This window comes from Ornithorhynchus anatinus, chromosome 20 (assembly GCF_004115215.2).
Source record: "Ornithorhynchus anatinus isolate Pmale09 chromosome 20, mOrnAna1.pri.v4, whole genome shotgun sequence".
Lineage (NCBI taxonomy): Eukaryota > Metazoa > Chordata > Mammalia > Monotremata > Ornithorhynchidae > Ornithorhynchus > Ornithorhynchus anatinus.
Window position 1 is genome coordinate 14,758,991 of NC_041747.1, and position 23,197 is coordinate 14,782,187.

Genomic DNA, 23,197 nt, shown 5'->3' on the forward strand with positions numbered 1-23,197 from the left:
CCCCCGACAGAAAAACCAAGAGACACAACAACAGAAAATCACAGACAAGAAGATTACACCGACAGAGCTACTTACATTGTGTAAGGATCCCCGAGAGGGCATTTTTAAAGCTCTCCTTGGCCTGCTCCATCTCTTCCTCGTGAGCGGCCTTCTCGTTCATGAGTCGGCGGACGTGGCTGTTGGCCGACTGCACCATGGAGTAGAACTGGTTCGCGGAGCGGCGATTGACCTCGCCCCGTTCAATCCAGGTGAGCAGAACTGTGATGGCTTCGGAAAACTTCCCATCATCTGGAAACGACACGTCACAATATCAGTCGCGCTAAAGGGAAAAGTAGGAAACGGTTTTCCGCCCAGATTCTCCTCGAGGGTACGTTTTCTAGAATGGCAGCAAGACTGTTTTATGGAAAACTCAACTGTGATAACTGCGGTATATCTTGAGCCCTTACTTTGTGCTGAGCGCTGAGGCGAAGACAAGATAATCAAGTTGGACACGGTCTATGTCCCACATGGGGCTCACAGTTTAAGTAGAAGGAAGGACAGATATTTAATCTCCATTTTACGGATGAAGAAACCGAGCTTGAGGGGACTCGATGGAGTGAGTGGGGTTGACTGATGGGCCGGAGGGTTGATCCGATTTGAGGTGCCGGGAATCCAACGGGGAAGGCTTGGCGGTGGCGGGGGGATTTTAGGAAAGCTTTGAACTCGCAGGAGGGGATGTTTGCAGGTCAAGGAGTGCTGAAAGTGAGGGAAAGGAATCAGGAAAATCGAAATAGTAATGTGATATTACTGAGCACCTACTAGGCGCAAGACACTGTACTGAGAGCCCTCGGGAACTTACGACAGAATAAAGTGGCACATTCCCCGCCTATAACATGCTCACACGCTAATAATAATAATAATTAGAGTATTTGTTAAGCACTTACTCTGTGCCGGGCACCGTTCTAAGCGATGGGGTGAATACAATCACCCCATGAGACAACCTGATGACCCTGTATCTCCCCCGGCGCTTAGAACAGTGCTCTGCACAGAGTAAACGCTTAACAAATACCAACGTTATTACAATCAAATCCCCACGTGGGGCTCACCGTCTCAATCCCCATTTTCCAGATGAGGTAACCGAGGCCCAGAGAAGTGAAGTGACTTGCCCACAGTCACACAGCAGACAAGAGGGGGAGCAGGGATTAGAACCCGTGGCCTTCCCGATAAAAATGTTGAGGAACAGCACGTGTAGTGGAACGCAAACTGGGATGAAGTTTGAGAAGTTTGCGAAGTTTGAGAAGCAGCATGGCTTAGTGGAAAGAGCCTGGGCTTGGGAGTCAGAGGTCATGAGTTCGAATCCCAGCTCTGCCACCTGTCAGCTGTGTGACTGTGGGAAAGTCACTTCCCTTCTCTGTGCCTCAGTTACCTCATCTGGAAAATGGGGATTAACTGTGAGCCTCACGTGGGACAACCTGATGACCCTGTATCTACCCCAGCGCTTAGAACAGTGCTCTGCACATAGTAAGCGCTTAACAAATACCAACTTTATCATGAACACATCTGCATGAGTCTCGCAATCACTACAGGACTTCCGCAGTCGGCTGGTGAATTGATACGATTTGGCGAGGAGGGATTAAGTCTCGATAGAGGAGATGGACTCCTCAGGGGGTTGAGGATGGGGAGGAGACCCGTGGTCTGTCAGATTTAGGGTTGCAGCAGCGGGAGGGAGGGGAGGGAGGAAGGAGAGTCGAGGGCGAGGTAGAGTGAGAAGGTTCGTTTCGGAGGAACCGTGAGGATGAACTGAAGAATCGAGTTCCGTCGAGCCGGGAGAGCTGGGAGACCGTGAGTGGTTTTCACGCGCCGGGAAGGGAAGCCACTGGAGGTTTCCGAGGAGCGGAGGGATGTTCGCCAAACTGCCCCCGAAAATAGCACGGCCTAGTGGCAAGAGCAAGGGCTGGGAGGCCGAGGTCAAGGGTTCCAGTCCCGCCTCTGTCACTTCTCTGCTGGGTGACCTCGGGCAAGTCGCTCAACTTCTCCAGGCCTCGGTGTCCTCATCTATAAAATGGGGATCGCGGGTGTGAGCCTCTAGCGGAACAGGGACTGTGTCCAGCCTCATTACACCAGCGCTTGGCACGTAGTAAGCGCTTAACAAATACCGGCATTATCGTTCCAAGAACAGGGGGAAGTGAAACCTGGAAGGGGAGGAACTAGATGCAGGAGGAACAGCGAAGGCCTAGCCGTGATATGACAAACTCTATACGACTTTATTCCCTTCTAGATTATAAACTTGTTATAGGCGGGGAACCGGTCTGCTGATTCTGTTCTATTGCTCTCTCCCAAGTGCTCAGTACAGGGCTCGGCACATGGGAAGCACTCAATAAGTACCACTGATGGACTGATATGACAAGAGCTAAAACCAGGGAAGGAGGAAGGAGTCGAGCCGGAAGAACTGGCGAGTTCAAGCAACGACAAATTGTGGGAGTTGAAAGAAAGCGAGGCGTCCCGGACGACCGTGGGTTTCTGAGACGGAGAGGATACTGCTATCGGCCGAGAGAGGAAACTTGGGAGAAATAGGAGGGAAGGTGAGTCGTTCAGTTGTAGATATGTTGAGTTTCTGGGGAGATTGTTGATCAGACGAGAGGTCTGGCCTAAAGAGGTACAGATGGGAGCTTCAGCCCTGCAAATCCTGTGAGCGTAGAGAAGAATTAGGGGATCCAGAATTGTGGCTTGCAGGACACCCCAGTGTCAGGAAAGGAGAGAGGGAGAGGCGGAAGAGGAGAAAGCGCTCAATAAATACGATTGAATCGAATGAATGGCAGAACTGGGATTAGAACCTAATTCTTCCAACTCCTAGGCCTGGGCTCTTTCTATTAGGCCAAGTTCACGAGAGCCGAGAGCGGCTGAAGAGATAATATGGCTCAAGGTCTTAGGAAAGAAACCAGGATGAGCCTTTTGGAGGAGGTGGCGACTGAGGAGAGTTCTGTGGGGAGAGCTGTGGTCTGCCTCACCCGGTCGAGCCGGGGGACCATCGGGAAACAGAGGGGTGGCTTGAGAAGATCAAAGACAGAGAGACGGGGGAACGAAGGAACGAAGAGAGAACATCCGCTAGTTGGGGCCTGACGGTGGAGGGCCTCGAAGCCGACTGTGAGTTTGGGTTCAAGAAGAGAGACGCGGGAAACCAGCTGGGGGTTGTGAGTAGAGGAGAGATGTGGGCCGTGTGATGCTTCTGGAAGATGATCGGCGTAAAAATATGTACTATCAATTGGAGCAGGGAGTGGCTGGAGCCTAACGCGAGACCTGAGCTTAAGCCAGAAGAGCAGCAGATCGGGTGGAGCGGAAGGGAAGGATCCAGGAGATGAGGTTTTCAGTTGTAACAGCAGATACTTCAGAAAAATCACCCCAAATTATGAGTTCCGTTTCAGGATATAGAACCCAGCGCCAAAATAGCCTCCAGTAACTTGATCCCGATGAATCTGATGTAGATATGGATAGAGATCTAGGTGCACAGCTTCATATTTTACGGATCCATTGCTATTAGTGATCTTAATTATAAAAGTACAACTAGAGTGCTAAGTGAAAGGGCGATAAGCAAAGACTAGTTTTCCATAGCAAATGATGTAAAGTGCATTCGTGTGTTCCCAAGAACCAAACGATTCCGCAGAACAATACAATAAATGTCAAAGAAACAAAATCACAGTATCATCGCATGATTAAATATGAACCCATATATATATACACACACACACATATATCAACAGATTTTGAATTAGACTTTGAATACGTAGGTAAACATTTAATTTTCCAAGTGTTTTCTCCACGTTCTTTTCGGAAAAAAAGATAGTCCATGCTAAAAGTCATTTACTTAATGCCAAACAGAAAAATCCAAAAGATACTGACATGGACTCTGAATCTGTCTATTCGAGTCAGGTAATTCAAAGGTTGCAGGGAAAGGAAAGAGACGAACAGGGAGATTTTACTCTCTCAAGCCCTTAGAACAGTGTTCCGTACATAGTGAGCGCTCGATAAATACCACTGATCATGGCGGAGCCTTAGATAACTTGAACTTTGTAAGGCTGAAGAAGCAGCGAGAATCAAAGCAGGAAAGCCCTGTAAAAAATTCTGGGAATATAATGCACCAGCTCCACTGGGAAAACGTGTACTGAGCGGGAAGTATGTGTGTGCATGTATGATTCGGAATTGTTTTTCCTTGTGTGAATTTAGCAGGAAAAGCCAGTGAGGACTGGTGCTCCCAACTGGAATGAAACCGATGTGACTGAAGCTCATTAGTTATTTTGTCTAGTAAATAATGATAATAATAATGATAATAATGTTGGTATCTGTTAAGCGCTTACTATGTGCAGAGCACTGTTCTAAGTGCTGGGGGAGATACAGGGGAATCAGGTCGTCCCCCGTGAGGCTCACGGTTAATCCCCATTTTACAGATGAGGTAACGGAGGCACAGAGAAGCGAAGTGACTCGCCCACAGTCACACAGCTGACAAGTGGCAGAGCCGGGAGTCGAACTCATGACCTCTGACTCCGAAGCCCGGGCTCGTTTCCCCTGAGCCACGCTGCTTCCCGAAGACGGTATTTGTTAAGCATTGACTCTGTGCCCAGCACTGCTCTAAGCACTGGGGTAGATACAAGGAACTGCGGTTGTGCCACGTGGGGTTCCCTGTCTTAATCCCCATTTTTTTCAGATGAGGGAACTCGGCACATAGTAGACGCTCAACAGATACCATCATCGTGGTCATTATTATGATGACGACGATGATTATTCGGAGCCGGGAGGATTAGAACCCACGACCGCTGACTTCCAAACCCGTGCTCTTTCCTCTCATACCCCATACCCAAAATACCCAAATTGCAAGTGCCTTTTTCTTTACTTTTGGAGAATTACAAAAGGAGGGGCTCGCTGAATGTTTTTCCTAGTGACGGTGAAACAACAAGCACCACGTCCGCCTGATATTTTCACAGTGCCTAGCAGCCCTTGGGCTTTACAGTCCCGGAGGCCCAAGATGGCCCCAGAGAGGAGGGCCGTGACCCCCCCCGTAGCCCGCTCGGCCGAAAACTAAATCAAGGTGAGGGGGCCTGGGTCACCACGGAAGGAAGGGAAACCGGCGTCCGAAACCTCCAGTCCCTTCCCTCACCCTGGAGATCTAAGACTGCGCCCGACGGAATAATAATAATAATGATGACGATGGCGGTTGTTAAGCCCTTCCTACGTGCCAAGCGCTGTTCTAAGCGCCGGGATAGATACGGGTTGTCCCACGTGGGGCTCCCAGTCTTAATCCCCATTTTCCAGATGAGGTGACTGAGGCACAGAGAACTAAAGTCACTTGCCCAAAGTCACACAGCTGACAAGAGGCAGAGCGGGGCTTAGAAGGGCCATGACCACCCCAGCGCCCAGTTGGTAAGCACCGGGCCAAAGAAAACGGGACGTGGGGAGGGTCTTTGCCATCACCACCGCCCTCTCCGCCCCTCTCCCCACCTCGGGGGTCTGGAATCGCCTCGGAACTAAGGGACGTCGTACCCTCCTGCCCCTCCCCTCGGACCGGAGGCCTAAAATGGCACCAGAGAAGAGGGCCGCCCACCACCCCAGGGCCCACTCGGCAAACCACGGCCCAGAAACCACTGAGACCAGAGGGCCGTCACCCTACCCTACCCTGCCCACCACACCTACCCTTCCCTCCACTTAGGGGGCAAAACGGAAAGGATGCTGACCCCCTGACCTGGCCCCTCACCATGGAGGCTTAAAATCACGTCAGAGAAAAGAGCCGCTGACCACGCCAGAACCCTGGGCCAAAGAACTGAGGCCAGGGGAGGGTCTCTGCCACCTCGCTACCCCTCTCCCCACAGACGGATCGCCCCAGCCACTCCCCTCACCCCGGAGGTCTAAGATTATCCCTCGGGAAAGGGTCTCCCTCTGCACATGGGGGCCTGAGGCGAAAGGGAGGGTCGTCGCCCGCCTACCGGAACCCCGGGACTGCCCAGTGGAAGGAGACCCCCGGTCCTCTCTCGCCCTCCAACCTCATACACCGACATCGGGGAAGGGGACACTGACCCCCTCAATCCCCCTTTCCTCCCTCCCTCCCTCCACCGAGGACCTGGGCCTGCACGAGGAAGGAATCACCAGTCCCTGACCCCTCTGCACAGCGGGACCCCGACTCCCACCAAAGAAACAACCTGGTGACTCACAGAGAACAGTCCCCCCCTCAACAACGAATGACTTGATGGCGCAGCTCGCCCATTCCCTCCGGACAGAAGCGTTAATGACTCCCTAATCGCTGCTCCGAACCTTTGGATTCCCCCCCAGCAGGGTCCTGCGGAGTTGGCTCCTAGAGGAATCTGCCCCAACCCACTGGGTCTACAGGTCAGCTGCTGCAGCACAGGACATTTTCTTTCTTTCTTCCTTCCCTTCTTTTCTTTCTTTCTTTCCCTTCTTTCCTTTCTTTCTTTCCCTTCTTTTCTTTCTTTCCTTTCCCTCCCGCCATGTGCATTCAGTCCACTTCCTCTGTCATCCCACCCGGCACCCCTCCTCACCCCCATCCTCCCACACCGGCCCCTAACAGCGCACCCCCATTTAATCCCTCCCCACCCCTCGCACCTTCCCCCACCCCATGCACCCTCTTCACGGTCTCACCCAAGTGTGACCTGTGGAACCCCCATCAGCCTCCTTGCTGACCTCCCAGCCTCCCGTCTCTTCCCACTCCAGTCCGGTCTGCTGCCCGGATCATTCTTCCACACAAACGTTCAGGACACGTCACCCCACTCCTCAGAAAATTCCAGTGGCTGCCCATCCAGCTCCGCATCAAACAAAAACTCCTCACCATTGGCCTCAAAGCAGTCCATCCCCTTGTCCCCTCCTACCTCACCTCCTTACTCCCCAACTACAGATCAGTCGTCACACTTCTCTCCTTAATGCTACCCTTCTCACTGTGCCTCGATCTCGTCTATCTCGCCGCCGACCCCTAGGCCACATCCTGCCCCTGGCCTGGAACTCCCTCCCTCCTCAAATCTGACAGATCATTACATTCCTCTTCTTCGAAGCCTTACTGAAGGCCCATCTCCTCCAAGAGGCCTTCCCTGACTAAGCCCCCCTTTCTTCTTCTCTCTCTCCCTTCTGCAGGAAATGTGTCTGTCGATTGTTGTATTGTACTCTCCTAAGCGCTCAGTACGGTGTTCTGCACACAGTAGGGGCTCAATAAATGACTGAGTGAACTCCTCCCCTTCTCACGGTCACCTGGCTCTTCACAGAAGACGTGGTCTCCCCTACTCCTCTCTCTAGAGGGGGCCCCGTTCATTCGTTCACTCGTATATATTGGACGCTTACCGTGTGCACAGTAATAACAGTAACAGTGGTATTTGTTAAGCGCTTACTGTGTGCCAGGCACTGTACTAAGCGTAAGCCCTCGGGAGAGCACAATATAACAACAGACACTTTCCTGTCCACAACGAGTTCACCGTCTAGAGGGGGAGACAGCTGTTAATATAAATGAATAAATTGCACCTATTAATATGAATAAACAAATAATTAAATTACAGATACATCTGTTCTGTGGGGATGGGAGGATGAATGAGGGGCAAGTAAGAGCGGGACAGAAGGGAGAGGGAGAATAGGAGAGGAGGGCTTAGTCAGGGAAGGCTTCTTGGAGGAGATGGGCCTTCAATAAGGTTTCGAACGGGAGAGCAATTATCTGTCTGAGGAGGGACGGCATTTCGGGCCAGAGGTAGGACGTGAGCGAGAGGTCAGCGGCGAGATAGGTGAGATGGAGGTAGAGTGAGAAGGTTAGCACCAGAGGAGCAAAGTGTGCGGACTGGGCTGTAGTAGGAGAATGGCGAGGTGAGGTAGAAGGGAGCCAGGTGATTAAGTGCTTTAAAGCCAATGGTGAGGAGTTTCTGTTCGACGCGGAGGTGAAAGGGCAACCACTGGACTTTCTTGAGGAGTGGGGAAACGTGGTCTGAACGTTTTTGAAGGAAAATGAATTTGGGCAGCAGAATGGAGTGTGGACTGGAATGAGGAGAGACCAGAGGGCAGGGATGTCTGAACTTAGCCTCCGCAATTAGGGCACCCTCAAGGCTCGGTTCTAGTTTCCCTTCTATTCTCCCTCGAGACCCACTCCCTAAGGGACCTCATTTGCTCCCAGGCTTCAACTACATCATCATCCCTGATCTCTCTCCTTCCCGGCAATCTCACGTTTCCTCGTGCCTTCAAGATGTATCTATGTGGACGTCCCGCCGACACCTCAAATTAAACACATCCCAAACCGAACTCATATTCCCACCCAAACGCTGTTCTCCCCAAGCCTTTCCCATCACTGTAGACGACACCACTATCCTCCGGCAAACCGTGGCTAAAATCCTCCCTTTCCTCTCCATCCTAACAGCCAATATGCCGATCCAATCACTTATCCTATCGCGCCTTGACTGAAGCAGTCGGTCCCTTTCTTTTGTGTTTGTTGTTTTGTTCTGTTTTTCCTGTCTCAGTTTCATTTGCCCTCTGCATAAGGCCCAGCACATGGATTTAAGCCACCGATATAAGGAGCATTAATATTTATCAATGCTTATCATGTGCCGACCCTGCACTTAGTACCGTGAAAGAATATCGACGGGAAATAAGGCGGAGGGCTCACAGTCTAAGAATAAAAGGGAGGGGAGGGGCACGGGAGACAGACAAGGAACGATGATTCCTTAGATTTTCTCAACCAACCGGGAATTTTAAGGTGCAGTCAATCGATGGTGAACTCACGGTCGATCCATCTCGCTCATTCCACGATCGAGTGTAGCTCATACAAAAAAAAAAATAATCTATCTCATAACTTAACATTATGCTGGAGAGAGGCTCGGTGCAAAAGTTACCGTCAGAATAAATTCTGGTGCCCTTCACACCTTCTCCTTCCCAGTCTGCCCGTTCACAGTTGGAGATCAGGTCTCTGAACAACTGTACGAATAAATGTTTACTAGAAATCCTTTTTTAAACAAAAACAGCTCCATCAGACCTTTTGTTCTTCTTTTTCCAGGACTTTCATCTCCAGCCCAAAACACACATTAACTACCTCGGCACTTTACAGTGGATCTCGCGATAAATGAAACCATCACTACTCGTTTCCCTTCAGTGGAACGCAACTGGCTTCCCTCCCGCTAATTTCGTAGACAATATTAAGGATAAGAATTGTGGGGTTTTAAAAATCACTATCTACCGGTCTGTCAAATGGTATTTCTCGAGGGCTTACTGGGTGCTAGGTTCCTGGGAGAGTGCAATTAGGTACGAGATAATCGAGTCCGCACCATCCCTGCCGGATATAGAGCTCACAGTCCGAGGGCACAGATAAATTCAGTAACTTTTCCGTGGTCACCCGGAAACCCAAGTCTCAACTCCCAGGACTGTGCTCTTTCCACTAGACGAGGGACCTTCTCAATACATCATCAACTACATCATCTTACTGTCAAAAATATATATTTCATGCTGACAATAATTAGAATCAATCTCACTGAGCTCTACTATCTCCCAGGAGCTGCAGGGCTCGCAGACCTACTGTGGATGGCTCATTTCGATGGCTCTGAGCAAGAGGGAAAACAGGCCTCCGGGATTATCGTTCCGAATTAAACTCGAACGGTAACTGGGAGATACATTTTCAAACAATTCCACAGATGCTGGAGGGAAACACGTTCACTTACTATGCGTCAGACTAAGCGCTGGGGTGGAGCCAAGCAAAGCGGGTTGGACACAGCCCCTGTCCCACATGGGGCTCCCATTTAACAGATGAGGGAACTGAGGCACAGAGAAGCGACTTGCCCTAGGTCACACAGCAGACCAGTGGCAGAGCCGGGATTAGAACCCATGAGCTTCTGACTCCCGGGCCCGGGCTCTACTCGCGTCATGCTGCTTTAGAGCATAAATTTCCTGTCTCTCCCCACCCCGGTCCATACTTGGCTCTGCTCCCCAGATGATTTGGCTCAACAAAATTCAGTCCATGCCGACTCCTCAAGAACCTCTAATTATTGCTCATCCACCTCCACCTGACAGAGAAAGTCCTACCATAGGCCGTAAATGACTCAATCACTTCACCCCTTCCTATCTCGCTTTGCAGATTTCTCTCTGCGTACGCTCCCTTGGCTCTGCTCCCGTCAACCTACTCGCTGATCTCTTCCATCTCACTGCCGACCGCTCGCCCAGGTCCCGCCTCTGGTCCGGAACGTCCTCCCCCTTTATATCTGGGAAGCAGCGTGGCCTAGTAGGAAGAGCACAGACGTGGGGGTCAGAGACCTGGGTTCTAATCCTGGCTCTGCCACTTACCCGCTGGGTGATCTTGGGCAAGTCACTTCACTTCTCTGGACCGCAATTCCCTCCACTGCAAAATGAGGATTCGATTCCTGTTCTCCCTCCTGCTTACTCCGTGAGCCCCATGTGGGACCTGACTGTCCCGCATTTAGCCCAGTGCTTAGCACAGTGCTCGGCATAAAGTAAGAGCTTAACCAGTACCACAGTCATCAATTATAATAATGATGTTGGTATTTGTTAAGCGCTCACTATGTGCCGAGCACTGTTTTAAGCCCTGGGATTGATACAGGGTAATCAGGTTGCCCCACGTGAGGCTCACAGCTAAACCCCCTTTTACAGATGAGGTAACTGAGGCACAGAGAAGTGAAGTGACTTGCCCACAGTGACACAGCTGACAAGTGGCAGAGCCGGGATTCGAACCCATGATCTCCGACTCCCAAGCCCGGGCTCTTTCCACAGAGCCACGCTGCCTCTCTGACCACCGCACGTTAGGAAATTTGGGTACTACAGCCTTTTTTGAGAAATTCTTCCCTGCCTAAGATTTCCACTGGTGCCCCGGGATTAGCATGAGACGCTTTCGATTTAGGAAGATGTAACTGTGATTCTCTCCATACGTGTGAGGATGGCTGAACCGATTACTAGTCACGGCCATGCCACTTGTCAGCTGTGTGACTGTGGGAAAGGCGCTTAACTTCTCTGTGCCTCAGTTCCCTCATCCGTAAAAGGGGGATGAAGACTGTGAGCCTCATGTGGGACAATCTGATGACCCTGTCTCTCCCCCAGCACTTAGAACATAGTAAGCGCTTAACAAATACCAACATTATTATTATTATTATTACCATACCCCAGATCCCATCTCTGAACTATTTCGATCCCTCTCTCACTTCCTTCTCTCATTCTCCATCCCCGCGTTGCTCCTTGGGAACTTGGATATCCACGTGGATGTCCCCGACAACATTTACGCTGTGCACCTTCTCTCGCTCCTCTTCTCCTCTTCACCCACTCACCAAGTGGGGCACACACTTCATCTTAGAATTTCTAGTGACCGTGCGATCTCCACCCTCACCAACTCTCAAATTCCTCTATGAGACCACAGACTCCTTATCTGCTTTCTTTCCCATTAACCCCCCCCCCCCCCCCCGACAAATCTCTCTTATTTCCCCCACGGAGACCTCTGTTCTTTTTACCTCTCCCAAATCCTTCTGTCCTACTGTCCCATTTGGCCTCCCTACTCAAATTATCTTCTCTTGACCCCCGACCTCTCTCCTTCCCCGCAGTCCCCTGTGTCCTCCTGCCTTCCGGACATCTCTACCTGGAAGTCCTGCTGACACCTCAAACTAAACACGTCCAGAATTGAACTCCTCTTCTTCCCGCTCTGTCCTCCCCCTGCATTCTCCATCACCGTAGGTAATCCCGTTATCCTCCCCGTCTCCCAAGCCGATAACTTTGCCATTTTCCTCGACCTATCTCTCTCATTCTACCCGCATATTCAACCTACCAAATCCTGGTGATCTCCCTTTGAAGCATTCCTAAAATCCACCCTTTTCTCTCCACACGGATCCGAGGTCACAGCCCTGCTTGAATACTGCATCGGTCTCCTTGCCGCTCTCCTGTGCTAAATAAGATTATGGTATTTGTTAAGCGCTTACTATGTGCGGAGCACCGGTCTAAGCGCTGGGGGAGATACAGGGTAATCAGATTGTCCCCCGTGGGGCTCACATTTTTTTAATCCCCATTTTCCAGATGAGGTAACAGAGGCCCAGAGAAGTGAAGTGACTTGCCCAAGGTCACACAGCAGACAAGCGGTGGAGTCGGCATTGGAACCCATGACCTCTGACTCCTAAACCCGGGCTCTTGCCACTGAGCCACGCTGCTTTTATCGTCTACCAGGAAACTCTTCCAGCATTCTAATCCCAGCTCGGCCACTTGTCCCGTCGTGTGACCCGGGCAAGTCACTTCACTTCCGTGGGCCTCGGTTACCTTATCCGTAAAATGGGGCTGAAGACTGTGAGCCCCATGAGGGACAGGGACTGCGTCCAACCCTATTTACTTGTGGCCAACCTAGCACTTAATAAGTGCCTGGCACACAGTAAGTGCTTAACAAATACAATTATTATGTTTACCATTACTGTTGTGGTTATTATTATCATTATAGACTTGAAGCCTCCTTAGCCGGTTTTATCTTATCTTAGAGAAGCAGCGTGGCTCAGTGGAAAGAGCCCGGGCTTGGGAGTCAGAGGTCATGGGTTCCATTCCCAACTCTGCCACTTGTCAGTTGTGTGACTGTGGGCGAGTCACTTCACTTCTCTGGGCCTCAGTGACCTCATCTGGAAAATGGGGAGGAAGACTGTGAGCCTCATGTGGGCCAAGCTGATATCTCCCCCAGCGCTTAGAACAGCGCTCTGCACAGAGTACGCCTTAACAAATACCAACGTTATTATTATCTTAACAAGTTCCCTAAAATTCAGGATTTTCTGAACGGAAGTCAAAAAGCTGAAAGGGCTCCCTAGCCCCCTCCTCCAATGCAGTAAAGCGAGGCTGTGTAGACCAGTTTAGATCAACCTATTTTATGCCCCCCGTTCGAAAGAAAAAACGATCGGAGAAAGCTTTCCGAATCGTCGGGTTAAGAGTAGGGTAAGAACATCACCAAAAGTCAACAAGTCTTCTAGTAAGAGTTCTATATTAACCTCTGCCCTTACCGAGTTCATAGACCGGTGTTGAGGCTGGGAAAAATCTCTTCCTATCTCCCATCCCCTTAACAGGGGCAACAGATCCGCATTACGGCCCTTCACGTCAATTCCACTATTGACACCAGTTTCAAGGCAAAACCAACAACCTGCCCAGATTCTTCTTTTTCCCTCCCCCGTCATGCTTTTCAAAAGTAATTTCGGTATTGGTTAAGCCAAGCGCTCTGCTGAACACTGAGGTAAAGACTAGAAATTGAGGGTGGACACGGCCCCGTGTGGGTTCGAAGTCTAAGTAGGAGGGAGAACCGATACTGAATTCCCATTTGCAGGTGAGGAAACTGAGGCACGGGGAAGTTAAAGGACTTGCCACACTGCAGGGATGCAGACGTGGCAGGATTAGAACTCAGGACCTGCGCCTCCTAGGCCATGCTCTTTCCACCAGAGCGCGCGGCTTCTCTTTCCAGATGACATTCAACTCGACAGGGAATCAGGGAATCAGAGCCTCCTCTTCCTAGAATTAATAAGCACGTGTAGCCTGCGGGGATTGGATTTCAATAACCTGCCGTAGGCAATTCTGCTAGACCAAATGAAGGCACAGCCAGATTTTGGGGTTTTTTTTTATGATTCACTGGAGCGCCATCTGATGCTGAAGTAAACTCTCCATTTCATCAAAGAGAGATTAGTTGAAGCTTCTCAGAAGAAAAGAAAATGTAACACCCCAGTGAATTAGTGCCGTAATCTCTCCTCACTGGCGAATCAATCTTCCCCTGCCACACTCCAAAGAGAGGGCTCCTCCGGGTTGGGGGTGGTACGAGTCAGACACGTGGAAATTCATTATCTCATCCAGTTGGGGCAACTGACTCCAATAAAGTTTAATTATGGCATTATTGAGCTCTTTTTCTCTTTATTAAAGCCACGCGACAAACTTTGAGACTGCAAGCAATTACTGTACTTCTAGATCCGTCTTCATTCACTCAAACAGCCTTGGAACGGCGTCGAACTAATCGGCTGTGTTCCCTTCTTTTTTTAATTGGCAAGAATGCAAGAGACCCCGGATGGCAAACGATCTAATGCAAGCTGAGGGGTCATTCTTTTAGGTGGGGAGCGTTTTACCAGCCGCCGAATTGAAGGCCTGGCCACCGACGAATGAGGAGAGCTGAGAGCGCTGCCCTCTCCCCCGGCCCCTCCTGGCCGTACGGCCAAGGTCGCAGTTCACGCCAACAGGAGGGGAAGGTAGAATGGGGATGAGACAGGCTTGGGAGGAAAAAAATCCACTAAACGGAGCTGATGCGAAAGTGGTGACTATACGCCTATTTCCGTTCACGGCTCCGGCTGTCATAAAAGACAGAAGCGGAGCCGCTCAATCCAAAACTCCCTTTTGGCTCCGGAAATAAATCATCATCAATTAGGGTCTCTACAGATTTAGCTACCATTTCTGCACTAATGGGATCTCCATCGAAAACACCCCCAACTACATAAACATCGTTGCATCCCCGGAAAACCTCGTCGGGAAATCGGCTCCTCGCCTCCAACCGTCCGACAAGCCGACGCTATAAAGACAGAGGAATGGATTTCCCCTCGGTGAGCCATCCGATTTCCCCGGCAATTAAATGCAGCTTAGATTCTCAACTCTGTGTGAGGGTTCAGATTGTCAGGCTCCACGCAACCTGCCTCTCGCCTAAAATGTCTCCCCATCTACTCGTTCTACTGTTAACCGCCACCTATTCGGATTTCCGACCGGTTCTTTCTTCCAGGGATCGCAAGCCGTCCGGCGGCGATCAAGTTTCTAACCTTTGCAAATTAGATCGGTACGGATTAGCGATTTTAATCCCTCGAATGGCAAAGATTGCCCGATGCTTCCCTACCCCCTGGCACCCTTAGGGAAGGGAGGCGTGCCCACTTAAAACGGACACGATTTGCCGTGACGCTTTAATACAGATACGGAACAGTGCTAGTTTCCTCAGCAACTAACACGGACACCAAAAAGAAATTAGCTACAAGAGGTGATTCTCAAAGCTGGTTTTTCCGGGTGTGGATGAATACCGACATAAACAAGCAGTTACGCCTACCGTGAGCATCGGGTCCACAGTGTGTCGAACAAGAAAATGAGTGCTAGGGACATAGGGGGAAATGATCTGTTCCCACCTCGTTCCTGCAGAAATACTTCAAATTGGGACGAATTACGGTCCTTCTCATTCCTCCCAACACCTCATTATTTTGAGGCCACAACCTGCCGATCGGAGAGATAATGGCTTTACAAAAAGAGTCGCCGCGTTCAGAGGTATCCGAAATCTCCTCAAAGCTACAGCTTTTTAAGGGCCAGTCTTTTCTGCCCAATGAAGCGCTCTTCTTTTAGGCGCTCGGGGAGAAGGGGTCCTTGAAGTGATGGTGGAACCCCGCGGAGACGGCAGTGGAGAAAACCAAGCAGAAGCAGCCAGGGCTGCTGGAAAGACAGCCCGCTTTTTCTTTTCCAGGCAAGCTACGGGACCAAACTACTTGATAAAAACATGCCTCGCCCTGCCTTTCAAATGTTCCCTCAGAACCCCACCATCTACTCATTTCTTTCAAGTGCCGGTCTAAACCTATTTATCCTTCCCCAACTAAGCCCTCATTTTCCCTACTCCCTCTCCCTCCTGGGACACCCGCGCACTTTGATCTGTATCCTTTGAACATTTGATAATCCCTCCCCCCGCCCCAACCTTCGGCCCTGCAGCACTTATATATAAATCCATAATTGATTTTAACATCTGGCTCCCCCTCTAGGCTGTGAGTTCCCTGTGGGCCAGGTTCGCGTCTACCAACTCAGTTGTTTCGTACTCTCCCGGGTGCTCTGCACAGAGAAAGTGCTCCATAAATGCCAGGGATCGACTATAAATCGAAAAAATACCATTTGGAACAGCTCGGGTTACTCGAGGCAATGGGAAAAAGTGGCGAGGTTACCGCTCAGGTTTTCAGGTTATAGGGGGATGCCATTCGGGGAGAGCAAAACATAGTCCTTTTCGATGGCCGGTGCTTTGGAGGACTTCTCCCGGAATACCGATTCTCGGAGAGCTCAAATATTCCCTAGCCCCAAGGGGTGGTTTCCCCAGTCCCAATCCCACTCGAAAGACCCGATGAGGAGCACGAGGATTCCCTTGAGGAACCTCAGCACTACTGGATGTTAGCTGCTACTAGTCAAATATTAAGCGCTCAGTACAGTGCTCTGCCCATAGTAAGTGCTCAGTAAATACTACTGAACGAGTCTCTTTGGGACTCTGGGTCAGTAGAGCAAGTGGCGGATGTGGCGATTTCAGAGTAATAATAATTATAGTATCTGTTAAGCACTTACTGTTCACCAAGCACTTGGGTAGATACACACAAACAGATCAGACACTGTCGCAATCTAACGGGGAGAGAGATAGGAATTTCATTCCCTTTTTACGGAGGAGGAAACTGAGCCACCAAAAAGTTAAATGACTTGCCCAAGGTCACCCAGCAGGCAAGGGGCAGAGCCAAGATTAGAACCCAGGTCTCCTGATTCTCAGGCCCCTGCTTTTTCCACTAGGCCACTCCTCAAAGACCTGCCAAGGGAGCTCCTTCTGGGCAGGGAACATATCTTCCAACTCTGTCGTACTGTCCTCGCCCAAGATTGGTAGTGTGCTCCGCCCACTAAATGAAATTCATCGATCTGATTGAGAAAACCGCCAAGGGAAATCTAAGGTTCGGCATACCGTACTTGGCCCGCGGCTTTCATTTCCTAGCTCCCCATGGAACAAGAAAAACGCTGGAAAAGACTCCAGTTATAATATGAATTTCTTATCGCATTCACGGATTCACCGACATTTTTTTTCATGGTGCTTGTTAAGTGCTTACTCTGTGCCAGGAACTGAACTAAGCCCTGGGGTAGAGACAAGAGAATCAGGTTGGACACAGTCTCTGACCCACATGGGCTCACAGTCTCAGGCCCCATTTTACAAACGAGGTAACTGAGGCACAGAGAAGTGAAGTGCTTTGCCCCGGGTCACACAGCAGACAAGTGGCGGAGCCCAGGTCTCTCCGACTCCCAGGCCCGTGCGTTATCCACGAGGCCAGGCTGATTCTTCGGTTTCAGAGAGGAAGAAAGGAGCCTCTCTCAAAGCGGCTACTGTGAGAGGTCGCTGTGGTTTATAGTTGTGGATTTGGGTGAATTGTGGATCGTGTCAAGGTCTAAACAAGGAGAGAAAGCTCTGTCATTTTTTTCCTCCTTCAAAAATCGGAAAAATGACTTCCTGAAGGCTCTCCGGTGTGTTCTGTGAACTGTGGGGGAGAGGGATTGAGCAGTACACCGAGACATCAGCCTGACAAGACGGGGCTAACCAAGGCTTGTGTCTCCTGGCAATGAATAAAAGATTCGAGACAAAACTCCGAGTGGCGCCTGGTACCTTTTAGCTTCTCAGCCAGCAGTGTGGCCTCGTGTTCAGAATAATGCATTATTGCCGGAGGCGAGGGAGGCCGGAGCCGATCTTCTTCCAGCTTGCGCCGGTGACGTTCTTCCCTGGCTAGCATCCTTTGCTTGCACTCCCATTCATAAAAGTCATCTCTTGCCTGAGCGAAGTCTACGTGGAGGCGCCCGGAATCCTTTTTGTCGGTGCTGGAACCCAATCTCATGCGGTAGCCTGGAACCAATGAGCAAAGAACAATTAGCGCGATCGTTCTTGGCGAGCAGAATTCATTTCTTCTGAGAAGCGCAAGGCAGAGTCATATATCACGATACCATGCCAGATTGAGGAGGGAAGTTGTCATGATTTCCCTCCAGTCGCTACAAATGGAAACGGTGGGACAGCAGATGAAACCCCATGTCCCGATCCCACAGTGAGCCACTGACACAGTCGAAAGAATCCCCGTTCTGAAAAGGATGTCAAGAGATTATTCAATTCAGCTCACTGCTTTCGGGCCTGCCCTGCCCTAATTATTTGGGTGTCTAGCCTAATTTTAAAGAAAGCCTAATCCGGACTCCCGGAGTGACACCCGCTGGAAAATTCAACTGCTCCAATCACCTCCTTACAGATTCAATCAATCAATGGATAAATGGTATTTATTGAGTGCTTACTGTGCACAGAGCACTGTAATATGTCCAAAACAGAGCTCCTCATCTCCCTACCCAAATCCCGTCCTCTCCGTCATTAAATGAATTTTAATATGAGCGTACGTGCTACGGAGCCGAGGGTGGGATGAATAAAAAGTACAAATCCAAGCGAAAGGGTGGCACAGAAGGGAGAGGGAGAATGGAAAACGAGGGTTTGGTTGGAAGAGATGTGATTCTTAATAAGGATCTGAAGCTGGGACTAGCGATAATCTGTCAGACAGGAAAGGGGAGGGAGTTTCAGGCCAGAGGGAGGACGCGGGCAAGGGGTCAGAGATAAGATAGATAAAATTGAGATACGGCGGGAGAAGCGAGGTGAACCTGCTGGGTGGTGAAAGGAAATCGGCTGCATAAGATAGGAGGGAGCGAGGTGATTGAGTGCTTTTCAAGCCCATGGTAAGGAGTTTCTTTTCGACGCGGAGCGGACGGGCCACCACGGGAGTTTCTTGAGGGGTGGGGAAACGTGGACTGAATGTTCTTTTAGAAAAATGACCCGGGCAACAGAATGAAGTATGGACTGGAGTGGGGAGAAACGGGAGGCAGGGAGGTCAGCGAGGAGGTGACTGAGTCAAGGCAAGATATGATAAGTAACAATAATAATGATAATGTTGGTATTTGTTAAGCGCTTACTAGGTGCAGAGCACTGTTCTAAGCCCTGGGGTAGATACGGGGTCATCAGGTTGTCCCACGTGAGGCTCACAGTTAATCCCCATTTTCCAGATGAGGGAACTGAGGCACAGAGAAGTGAAGTGACTTGCCCACAGTCACACAGCTGACAAGTGGCAGAGCCGGGATTCGAACCCAGGTAAGTACTTGACATTATGAGTCCCACGTGGGGCATGAACTGTGTCCAAATTGATTAGCTTGTCTCTAGCTCAACACTTAATAATAATAATAATAATAATAATAATAAGCGTTTACTCTGCGCAAGCACTGTTCATTCATTCATTCATTCATTCAATAGTATTAGTTGAGCGCTTACTATGTGCAGAGCAGTGAACTAAGCACTTGGAACGTGCAATTCGGGCAACAGATAGAGACAATCCCTGCCCAATGACGGGCTCCCAGTCTAAACGACTAAGCCTTCTAAGCGCTGGGGTAGATCCAAGGTGATCAGGTTGTCCCACGTGGGGCTCACGGTCTTCATCCCCATTTGACAGATGAGGGAACTGAGGCACGGAGAAGTGAAGTGACTTGCCCAAGGTCACACAGCAGACAAGTGGCGGAGCCGGGATTAGAACCCATGGCCTCTGACAGCTAAGCCCCGGCTCTTTCCACTGAGCCACGCTGCTTCTCTAGTACAGCGCTCAACAAATTGACATTTAAAAAATGTGCTCGGATCAGCGTGGGAGCAGTAGATGAAGAGGAAAGGGTGGCTTTTAGTGATACTGTGAAGGTAGAACTGAGAGGATTCTGTGACGGATGGAATACGTGGACTGAATGAGATGAGTCGAGGATAAGGCTGTTGCCGAATTGTACATTCCAAGCGCTTAGTACAAGGCTCTGCACATAGTAAGCGCTCAAAAAATACTATTGAATGAATAATACTGAGGTTATGGGCTCGTGAGACAGGGAGGAGAGTGGCGTCGTCCACAGTTACGTGAAAGACATTGGAAGAGCAGGGTTTGGTCGGGACGATGCAGAGTTCTCTTTTGGCCATGTCTAACCTCAGGCGTCGGCAGGACATCCAGGTATAGGTGTCTTGGAGGCGGGAGGAAATGTGAGAATGAAGACAAGGAGAGAGGTCAGGGCCGGAGAGGGAGATTTAGGAATCAGCCGTGTAGAGACGGTAGTTGAAGCCACGGGAGCAAATGATTTCTCCATGGGAGTGGGCGCAGATGGAGGATAGAAGGGGACACAGAACTGAGCCCGGAGGGACCCCCACCATTATTTGGTGGGGCACCGAGGAGGAAGGGTCAGAGAGATGGGAGGAGAACCAGGAGAGGACAGCGACAGTGAAGTCAAATTTAGACGGCACGTCCGGAGAAAGAGGTGTCCCTCGGTGCCGAAGGCAGCTGAGTCGTCGAGGAGGATTAGGATGGAGTAGAGTCTGTTAGATTTGGCAGGAATAAGGTCATCAGTGACCCCCACAGCGGGTAATTTCCGTAGAGTAGAGGGGGCGGAGAGGTTAAGGAGAAATTCATTCATTCAATAGTGCTTACTATGTGCAGAGCACTGTACTAAGCGCTTGGAATGTCCAACTCGGCAACAGGTAGAGACAATCCCCGCCCACTGACGGGCTCACAGTCTCATCGGGGGAGAACAGTCTCATCGGGGGAGAAATCGGAGGAGGGGAGGTGGAAGGAGTGGATGCGGACAACTTGCCGAAGGAGTTCTGAGAAAGCACTTTGGCCAACGATTAAAAAATGATAAAATTCAAGGTAGTATTATTAGCTCTATGGCACCTGTGGAATGAGACTCCGTTTTTAAAGCCTGGACCGCTAGTATTGACCATGGGAGGTAGTTCGGTGGGCTTCAGATGATTACTTCAGTTCATTTAAAAGTCTGTTGTGAATTCAGGGCAGCTTAACTTGTGACCCAAAAGGGCATCTCTCGCCCTTTAAACGTTACATACGAAGAGGTAAAAGTACAGGCCTCCCACTGACGGCTACTGTGCAATGCTTTCCTTTCAGGCCGAGACAAGGAAAAGACAAAATAAAAATATCCCCTCCTGAGTGAAAAAGCAAATAAGGACTCAATTCAAAGAAAACCAATACTAACCCCAAATGAAAAGCTTTTGCTTCGGAAGGTGATTATATCGAAAGAAATAGACAGGAGGAATCACTCACTCACTAAAACCAATTTCCCCAACATATGCGGAAACCAATTGCGAGAACCGTATCCACCAGCATTTACAGTCCCCATCCGAACTGCTATCCTGACAATTTCCCCTACTCACTGGGTTACTTCTCAAGTGTCTCGGATTCTTTTAAAAGATGTCTCTTTCCACTATCATTTCCAAGTTAAGGGAAAATGATCCTGCCCAGGCCTAAAATTAGCGAGGTTTAAAGTGTAAAATCAAGTTTCTATAATTTGCCAGTGATGTGCTTATGTGTAGAGGAATTCACAGGCACAGTAGTTTCTCTGCTTTTCCCAGCAAAATGCACAATCATCCTGCATGTAACTTTGGAGGAGATGTTAAGAGCGATAGCTATAATGATATTAGGCCCCTTCCTTTTGTACAACCCTTCTTAGCAGGATGTCCTCTGCTTTCTTCATGGTCCCCTAAGAAGATTCCTTAGCTTCCGGAAAACGGGCATTTTATTTCTAGGATTAAGACACTCCACTGGATTAGGCCTAGTAACAAAAAGCGTCCTCAATAAACATAATCGTGTTTTTCGACTTCTTTGCCCTGAAGAAAGACTGACTCACTCTGAAGCATAATAGGTTACTAGAGATCATTGAAAAGGCCTAATTCGATGCAGAGGACGGACACAGCTTTATTTCTGGAGGGAGGCAAACCCACAGTCGTCACGCTCTGCTTTTGGTTCAGCCCCGACTAACGTTTGCCCAGGAAACAACGAGATGAACTCCATTAGCCCCGACCAGAAGCCAAAGCTGGAACGTGGCCCATCTGCAGGAGGGCACGGGGCGAGCAGTGGGCTGGAAGCCGAGAGCAGGAAGACGAGGCAGGGGAAGGCCAAGCATGTTCGGTTTCAACTGGCCCTGGGTGACCTGGGCATGATTTCAGAATGATATAAGGTGGGTAAAATGTAAACTCGGAATCGTTCACCGAGTCCCTCGGAATTAGGACAAGGGGACACCCGTTAAAGCAGGAAGGCTGCGGGTTCAAAATAAGCAAAGCGAAACCCTTCTTCTCACGGGGGGAACCAGCATATGGAATTGGTTTTCACAAGAAGTTGTTCAAGTAGAAAGATTTGGGGCGACTGCATGGATTAGCAGCTCGTACTGGACTACCGGAGGACGTTAGACATGTTAGACCTTTCTAAACAGAAAGGTCGATGTCTTTGGGGGCAGTCCCGGCATTGGTCACCCAAACATGGGGTTGTCCCTAACAGAGGGAGACGGTTGGGCCGAGTAGATCATTATTCTGATCCAGTAAGAGCTCTAGTTCTGCAGGGAAACGCTTTCCCGGTCCTCAACTTTTATAATTTGAAAAAACAACAACCCAGAAAACTACAGTCTTTTGTCCATTCACTGCCTCCTCTCCTTTTTGCCTTTTTTGCCTCACAGATTCACAGTTTTGGATCTAGAAGTGCAGTTCATCCACGCCCAGGCAACGGATCATCAAGGGACTCTCTGGCACGGAAAGGAAGAGGGAAGGAGCAAACATCATCATTACAAAATCCAAACAAGAACCCAGAAAAGTGCATTACAGAATGTCAAGTACCCGATAGATAAATGGCTTTATCAACCATGAACTCCTCTGCAAATCGAATATGACAAAAGTTCTTCTTGCTCTTCCGGATTGCGGTAATATCACCGCACTGTTCAAAGACTTCTTGAATAATTTCCTCAGTTGCGTTTTCTGGTAATCCGCCGACAAATACCGTCTTACACCCAGGAGGTCTTTCTCTCGTGGAAGGTGGTGGGAGATCTAATCACAACAAAGCAGAAGATTTTGTCTTTTACTCGTTCACGTATTTATCGGCTCTACCCATCCCTTCCCGCCAGTGAAGATTAGGCTCGCTAGCAGCGGCTGAAAACAAAATGGCTATATTTTTACACCAATTTACGTTTGTCTTTGGTCGCCTCGTTTTTAAAACTCTTCCTCTTCCATCTCTTCGCCTCTGAGGTCACTTTTACTCTCAGTAGGAAACTCTACTTGTCCACGAACGGAGATAAAGCAAAGGGTTGGCATAGTTTAATTTCTCCTTTTTAATTCGGAAGCCTAGCGAAGGGAAAAAAACCCCACAAAGTGCAAAACATGACGAAATGACAACAAGATGAAAAACCTCTGCTGGTTATCTACTTTGTCTTGCTGCCAGAACGGACAGCCAAAACACAGGAAGCGTAACCTAACGGCGTGCACAGTACTGACTTGGCTGTGAAACTCCATGGGCTGAAGAAACCACTTTTTAATTATTTAACCCATAAGCGGGCACACTATTAAATCCGGGAAAAGCTACAGAAGAGATCAAGTGCACAGCGTCACGGGATTTTATCGAGTTTATATGTAGACTACTGA

General features: G+C 49.7%; 1 protein-coding gene across 6 annotated transcripts in view; it reads right to left on the reverse strand.

Annotated features, from left to right (window-relative positions):
• ENOX1 (ecto-NOX disulfide-thiol exchanger 1) overlaps positions 1 to 23,197 on the reverse strand; it is a 420,263-nt gene that overhangs the window by 124,147 nt on the left and 272,919 nt on the right. For all 6 annotated transcript variants that reach the window (XM_039914912.1, XM_039914913.1, XM_029048127.2 and 3 more), the window contains exons 6-8: positions 22,400 to 22,606; positions 17,348 to 17,581; positions 76 to 288 (exon numbers count right to left, since the gene is read on the reverse strand). In XM_039914912.1, coding sequence (XP_039770846.1) covers positions 76 to 288; positions 17,348 to 17,581; positions 22,400 to 22,606 — 654 coding nt within the window. The remainder of the gene's footprint in view (positions 1 to 75; positions 289 to 17,347; positions 17,582 to 22,399; positions 22,607 to 23,197) is intronic.